The sequence below is a fragment of the Aptenodytes forsteri genome, unplaced genomic scaffold (assembly GCF_000699145.1).
Source record: "Aptenodytes forsteri isolate BGI_AS27 unplaced genomic scaffold, ASM69914v1 Scaffold118, whole genome shotgun sequence".
NCBI classification, from domain to species: Eukaryota; Metazoa; Chordata; class Aves; order Sphenisciformes; family Spheniscidae; genus Aptenodytes; species Aptenodytes forsteri.
In genome coordinates, this window is record NW_008795859.1 from 1,270,744 (window position 1) to 1,278,372 (window position 7,629).

General features: G+C 52.3%; 1 protein-coding gene across 1 annotated transcript in view; it reads right to left on the minus strand.

Annotated features, from left to right (window-relative positions):
- Positions 1-4,857, minus strand: part of CUX2 (cut like homeobox 2) — a 35,298-nt gene extending 30,441 nt beyond the window's left edge. Inside the window, 4 exon segments of the mRNA XM_019473264.1 lie at positions 15-166; positions 2,783-2,847; positions 3,033-3,176; positions 4,767-4,857. Of these exon segments, the coding sequence (XP_019328809.1) occupies positions 15-166; positions 2,783-2,847; positions 3,033-3,176; positions 4,767-4,857 (452 nt within the window).
- Between the last annotated feature and the right edge of the window lie 2,772 nt (positions 4,858-7,629).

Here is a 7,629-nt window from a genome sequence, read left to right on the forward strand (position 1 = left end):
GGAGGGAATTCCGCCGTCCTGCCGAGTTAATTCTCTAACAGCAAATCTCCTGTACCTCAGGTACATTTTTCTTAAATTCCCGGCTGAGTTCAATTAAATGTTTATGAGACCGTGCGCTTTCCCCCCGCCGCGCTGCCAGTGCTGAAGCAACAGAATTAAGCTCCTTCTGGAACAAAACAAAAACAAAAGGAGGAAAAAAACCAAAACTAAACAGAGGAAAAAAAATAAAATAAAGGTGGTTTAGGAGCGCTGAGTTTTAAGATTGCAGGAATATAATTCCCCCGGACTGATTTTGCTCTGTGTTGTGCAGCCACGGTGCAATGGCAATATCGACAAGGAGGTTTATATGAATAATTGAAGAAATTCTGTATTCCCCGCAAAAGAAAAGGCAAGCCAAGAGGGTTGTTGAGATAATCAGGAGCTCGCTAATCAATATTCTCAGCCCCAGCCTCCTCCTCGCTTCTCCAAAAGGAGCACTGCCATAAGCTCATCAGTAACTGTAAAAAAAACATCGCACTCCGAGTGTCAAAATAGTCAAGCACAGCATATTGTATTGCCAGATTTCCCTCCCGGTCCACCCCAGTGCCAGATTACATCCATCAGCGGGGAGGGAAGCTGTCCAACGATGACTTACTTACGCTTAAGTGTTCATAAATAAGGTTTTTAAGATATAGATGGCTTTTTAATTTTGGTGGAATGTGGGGGGAAAAAAATAAGAATTATGGGGTTGACGCGATGCGAAGCGACCTCTCAGGTGCTCCCTGGTAAATCCTGCAGCCCGGCCGTGCCGGGGGATGTCCCGGTCCCTATCCGACATGTATCGCAGTGAAAACAGCCAAAAAAAAATTATGCTGGCACCATAAACCATGGCAAAGCCTTTGTCTGATGGGGAGATATGGTGAGAGACCGTATCCCTGCCATGAAAACCTCATTAGACAGACTCTAATTACTGCCCTGCAGTCGGCGGGAAGAGACAGAAACTGTAAAACCTGAGCGGGGTGGAGGCTATTAATTGCTTTTTGATAAATTGGGGGCTGAGGTGCTGGTGGCGGAGGTCCGGAGGCGCCTGCGTGGGGCTCAGCTGCCCCCCGAGCTCCGGCCGCTGGCGATGCATGTCCCATCTCCAACTCACCCACCCCGAGCATCCCTGCCCAGCTCCCAAAACGGGCACTTTTGGGGCAAACTGGGTTTGCAACGGAAGGAGCCGCCATCACCAGGATCAGCAGCTGGTCCCGGCTGCAGGACCTGCAGTTTGCTCCATCCTCACATCCCACCAAAACCTTGGGACCGTGACCACCATGCTCAGCGTGGAGCCAGCCTTGCCCCCCAGCACCGCAGGGATTTAAGCCACGGCTGCCCAAATCACAGGGGACTGGCTCCTTCCTCCCTGGCATCACCGAAAGCTCACCCGGCCATGCCGCGGTGGGACATGGGGCAGGAGGAGACGTGGTGCAGGGCAGCCACCACCATCCCCTGCTAGGTGGGCCATAGGGCAGGTGGGGTGACCCCGGCCATCAATCACCCCCTACGCCTTATGTAAATCCGCGATGCTAAAGATGTATGGAGCCAATTACCAGGGGTCACTGCTGGGTGTAAAATTCAGACAACGAAGCTCCCGGTCTCAAAAGAATTTGCGCGAGATTGCAAGCTTACTGCCTTTTATTGGACAATATAAATATTTCACTGTTATATAAAAAAATATTGGCGAGAAAGCAGATAAACCCGAGTCCTGTGTGTATACAGAGAAGCAGGGAGTGAAAAACGGCTGTCAGCATCTTTTTAATGTCCTTTGGTGCGGTACGGGAACACGGGTTGCAAAGGGGGTTTGGGGCAGCGAGACCGGGGGACCCCAGGGACCCCCGTCCCAGACCCACCGGGGCGACGCCGGGAAGGGGAGCGATGCCGGCGGCGCAGCCTGGACACACAGATGGTAGCGTGGTCCAACGGGTCGTGTCTTGATCTGGCCATGATGGAGAGCAACACGTGGGATGCAGAAGCAGACGCTGATCCCGAGCACAGGGCTGAGCCTACGCCCACTGCAGAGGATGCCCAGGAGGGTCGGGTCGGGAACAGCCTCGCCATACGGATCAATCCCAAATGCATTTTCCTAACAGTTTTCCCCAACTTGTCCTTCTGCGATCATATCTGTCCTCATCTGCAGACCCCCGTGCCAGCACAGGGCATCCTTATTTCATGCTCACCCATAAATCAACCCTTCCCTGCGACAATAAAAGCGGGAGAAAAGAAAAAATAAAAAGCCTATAGGAATCGATACCTCTTTCTCTCTCTCTACCTATATTTTATTAAAAACTTTAGCATCAATATTAATGTTTAAATCCTCACCAAGCTGAGTTTAATTACCTGTAAACTGCATCCACAGCTACGTGGACTTTGCTCCTCGCTGCAGTAAATAAAACCAAGGAGGAGCAGTGCCAATATCTCCGAGCATCACCTTCCCGTCCCCGCAGGAGCGGCCGTATCCAGCCCCCCTGTCCCTCAGCAGCATCCCCGGCCATGTGGGGAGGGGACGGCGGGTGATGGAGATGGAGCCATGGAGTGACTCAACCAGGGATGGAGCCGAAAGGAGAAGGGGGAGATGAGAGCAGGGGAAAATCGGGATCCTGGGAAGAAAATGAGGCATAAATATAAAGTATCTGGGGCTCTTGCTGCCAAAAGGAATCTGCTTTCAGCCACGATGTGAATCATAACATTTGGGAGGGGGGAACGAGGGAGAAGTATTTGAATGAAGGCCATTAGTGGCCGAGGACAATGAATAACTCACAGGCAGCAGGAACCGCTCCCGAGCCGCTGGCAAGGTCATGGACAGCTGGCACGACGGGCCGGGAGCTGCCAGAGAAACCAGCCGGGGCTGGGACTGGACGTCACTTAACCCACCCAGCAGCCGCCTCCTCCCTTTGCCCGCTGTGCCAGGAAGAAGAAATACAAGTTTGTCATGCTTTCCCGGCTGCTTTGGCCGTGCCACACTTGCACACGTGTGGCCGCATCCTTTAACCGCTGGCACAGGTACGTACAAAGCAAGCGGGCACGGTGGCCAGTGCCACCGTGGATCAGTGGATCAGTCCCGCTGCTGCCACCGGACACCCCAGGGCCCGTCCCACGGCTACCAATGGTCCGCGGTCCCGCAGCACAGACGCTGAGCCGCGAGGTCTCGGCATCTAAAATGGAATCGGGGTTTACAGCGCGTTATCAAAAGAGTCGTAATGGGATCTCGCAGAAGGCAGAGATTTGAGACGCGCATCAGATTTCCATTCCCGGAGAGATAGGAAAAGGCTGTGTTTTTCAAAAAACCCACGTATCAAGGGATGCTATCTAATGTGTTGTATTGGTGGCTGCTCGCGGGCCGCTCCACCGCCCCGGTGTTTTGCCATCCTGCTCCTTACTGGAGGCCAAAGAGGGGCTGATGGAGGGGGCCAGCCTGGTCCTGCCCCTTGCATCCCTGCAACCCGCCATCCCGCAGCCTCGGCTCCTCCCGGCCGGCGTTGTTAAGGCCCCTTCCTTATTACATCTATTACAGCGGCTTCCCAAGGCCAGGGCTGGGACGGCGACGGTAGCGTTTGAGGGCTACACTTCCAGAATAATATTCATTACCATATTCATTCAGTGTTTATCTCGCAGATGTACGGATCCATTACAATGGAGAAAAAAGAGAACTCGGAATTTATTCTCAAAAGATATTCAAATTAGTTAATCAAGAGTCCTTTTATTACGTGTCTCATGTACCAGCAGCAACTATCCATCGAGATAAATGATCAGCTGCTAATAACTGATTACATTGCAGCAAGTGTTTTCTTATCCCTATTACCACCATGTTTAAAGACATTTTATAAATTTCTAATTATTGTAAATTGTTTCTCCTTTTGAAAACATCTTCCCATAGTCATCAGCTGTCAATTTTCCCTGAAAATCTCTCTCTCAAATGAGCTTATAGCAAGATGCTCGGGAAGCAGAGAAAACCCTTCCTGGCTCCTGGCCGGCGGGATGCAGCCTGGCCACCTCCATCCCGGGGCCGTGGGGGCCCGGGATGCTCCTGCAGCCCTCTTATAAGTGGACCTGACTTGAAAGAAAAATAAAAGCATCTGTATGTCGGATCAATCCTGGATGGTGCTGCCTTCACCCACCGCACGATGCGAAGGTGCCGCATGGTGGAACGGGCCATCCCCCCGGATGGATTCGCTCTCCGGCGAACCATGAAGAAATAAATAAGCCAGCAGTATATAATACAGCTCTTGACAAGTGCAAGGCACTCGCTCCTACAGACGCTGGCATCCGAGGGCAGATCTGGGTTTGGGAGAGCCCTAAACAAGATCCTGCTTGCTTTCTCCGTATTTTACAGATGAAAGCTGAAATAGCTGAGAGGGTTCAAAGCCAACCAGGACTTTAAATCCAGCGGCCGGCCTCGAGCCGCCGCTCCAGCCAATTTCTGGGCTCCATTCATTATTGCAATCAATCAGCTTAAAAAAAAAAAACAACCGCAAAAACAACAATAAACCACCCTCTAAACTCTCTTAGACACTTTAATGGAAAAAGTATCTCCTTCCCTCCTTCCCGGCCTGACCGCGGGGCTGGAGCAGCAATCTATGCACCACGGGCCAGGCTGCAGCCGGGAGGGCCTGCACCACGCCAGGGACCGCGATGGCATAAGCAGACCACCAATTCCAGATGCTCCTGGAAGGCACCCAAGATCCAAGCTGGGGGCAACAAGCTCCCCCGGCACGGTGCCAGTCCACCACCGCTGCTGCCACCACCTTGGGTGATGGTGGCTCCGCTGGTGACATTTGCTGCCTGGGGATGAGGACAGCTGGGGCAGGAGCACGTCATGGCCATGCCCCACGGCATAGCCGGACCCCGGAGATATTTGCTGGGGTTTGGCCGTGATGGAGCCGGTTGAGCCAAAGCCGCCGGCAGCAGCTGTACCACGGAGGCACAGCATAGGAGCAGGAGGAGGAGGAAGGCTGCCTGGGATAACCTCCCTGCAGAGGACCAGGGTGTCCGGCCAAGCACATTCGCTGGGCAGAGCAGGGCCCGTGGCTGCCAGGAAGGGGAGGAGCAGCCGGCAGGACGCGGAGCCTGGCGCGGAGCAGCTGAGGTCCTTCCCGGCTCCAGGAGAGCTCAGTCCAGGGGAGGAGACGCCGCAGGCACCAGCCATGCCATTATATGCTTTATTGATGCTGTTCTGAAGAAAGCTAATCAATATATTAGATTTCCCAAAGAAAGAAAACACCAGCTGCCAGCAGCACATAACTCCGCCGCCGCGGTGCATTTTTCCATCAAGCCCCGGAGCCGTGCGTGTCTGCGCAAGATGAGGTCACGTTCAAGAGGAGACCTCCCGCTCCCCCGGCGGCCAGGTCAGGGCCAGGGCCACGGCCACCACTGCCCCACACGGCAAAGCCCACATCCCCCCGGCTTGGGTTGAAATAAAGACGTGAAATTCCCCAAATACCTTCTACCGGCATCACCGTGGGGTGCGGAAAGACAGCCCAGCGCCCAGCTGGACAAACCCAGCCAGGTCCAACGGGGCTCCCAAGGGACCCCCCTAACCGTGATGCCTTTGCATCCCTGCATGGATCCACAGTCCCCGGCATGGATTTGGGCTTCGAGGAGGGCTTGGGTTGAAATAAAGACGTGAAATTCCCCAAATACCTTCTACCGGCATCACCGTGGGGTGCGGAAAGACAGCCCAGCGCCCAGCTGGACAAACCCAGCCAGGTCCAACGGGGCTCCCAAGGGACCCCCCTAACCGTGATGCCTTTGCATCCCTGCATGGATCCACAGTCCCCGGCATGGATTTGGGCTTCGAGGAGGGTTCCCAAAGAGCTTTCTCTATCGCAAAAAGCCATCCCAGCGCACTCCCCCGGAGGAGCTATTCCCGCAACACCGACTGGTCCCAAAGGCGGCTGCTCAGCCACGCACCGGCACTGGAGAGAAACCGGAAAGCATCAAACCAACGGATGCACTTGGCAATAGAGGGATCCCGGCACACGGAACCCCAGCAAATCAAACCGCGGCGCCCGGCATGCCGTGCTCCCTGCTGCCCACGCTCCGTCGCTGCTCCAGGGTATTCATTCCTTAAACCATTAAAGCTGATGCCATGGCAGCTCCAACAGCCGTTTAAAAAGGACAGGATAAATCCACGCTGGACCTAACGCTTGGCACCGGCAGGAAAGCAGACTGACGTCACAGGGAATTGATTAGTGTTTTAATAGAATTAGATCATTGGGAGGGTTGCAGACCTGTTTCAGAAACCCAAATGTTATGCAGATTCGCATTAAAAACCCTAAACCAGGGCACATTTAACCAAGGCAGAGTAAATGTCCCACATTTCCCCAGGATTATCTGAACCATATCAGATATAATCCAATGATCTGTAAAGTGATTATACCCAACTGAATATAAGAGATCTCTTCTGGTAATGCAATATTTCATCCAGCTGCAGACATTAGGAGGAGGCAAACAAAGGAGGAGATTTAATAAGTGGAAATAAAACTATAGGCAGAGATAGTTTTAAATTTTTTTTTTTTTGTATCGCATCTAATTGCAATCAACAACAGACATCTGACACAGTGACAGCATCAGCAAAATTGCTGCTGAGAGCACAGAATCTTTGTCTAAAAATAATCAGACATTCAGCGCGCCACTGTTTGTTATAATGGTAATCGATGCTGGAGGCTTTGAATTCCATCAATTTATAGATCTGCTCTGTTCTGCCTGGTGATTGTGTTCTGCACACATCCACTCCCGCTCGGCGCAGGCAGCGCCGGGGCACTGTGATTAAGATAAGCGGCTCGGCGCAGGCAGCGCCGGGGCACTGTGTGATTAAGATAAGCTCAGATTCCTTTCATACATTCCTTATCAGCTCTAATTCTCTACCAGGCAGAGATGTTCACAGCAGTTAAAGATTAGTTCAGCTTCTCAGACGCCAAATTTGAGGGTATTGATCAATAAATCAAATCACAGCAATCAATTGCCCGATCCGAAGAGTCTAGCCGATGCATTATTACTGGCGCCTTCGAAGCTGAGGCTTTTTCATGGGTTTCATCAAAACGCGGCTTCCCTGGCTCCCCGCCAGCTCCCGGGCTGCCTAATAGACTCTGCAGCAGAGGAGCTCCAGCCCAGCAGAAGAGCAATAAATTTCTCATCAAACAGCCGATAGAGAAACAAGATGAACATCTGTTTTGCTGCAATGAAACTCCTGTGTTCTTCAGAAGCTGCAAACCAGGTCTGACAGACCACCCCAAAGGCAGCTTTGCCTTCAACAAAGCAGCAAAGCAGAATATTTGCCGGTTATTTCAATCAGGTAATTTAAGAAGACTTTGCATTCTCCTCTCTGCAGCTGCTGGAGCTTTACAGACAGGATTCCTGCTCAGTCGATAATAAAAGCCATCCTGGGACCCTGTACTATGAAGGCAATTTTATGATACCCATTATGTGGCAATGTAACTTCATTAAAAGCTGTTTATTCCCTCTAAGCATTTTAAGCACTTTCCCTCACCCATAAAGAAGAGCCTCTCGGTGCACTGGAAAGGTTATTTGTGCCGGGAGCTGCTTTCGGGTATTTCTTGCCAGGGATGAGGGTCGTGCCGGCAGCGGGATCCCTGGCAAAGGGGCTTC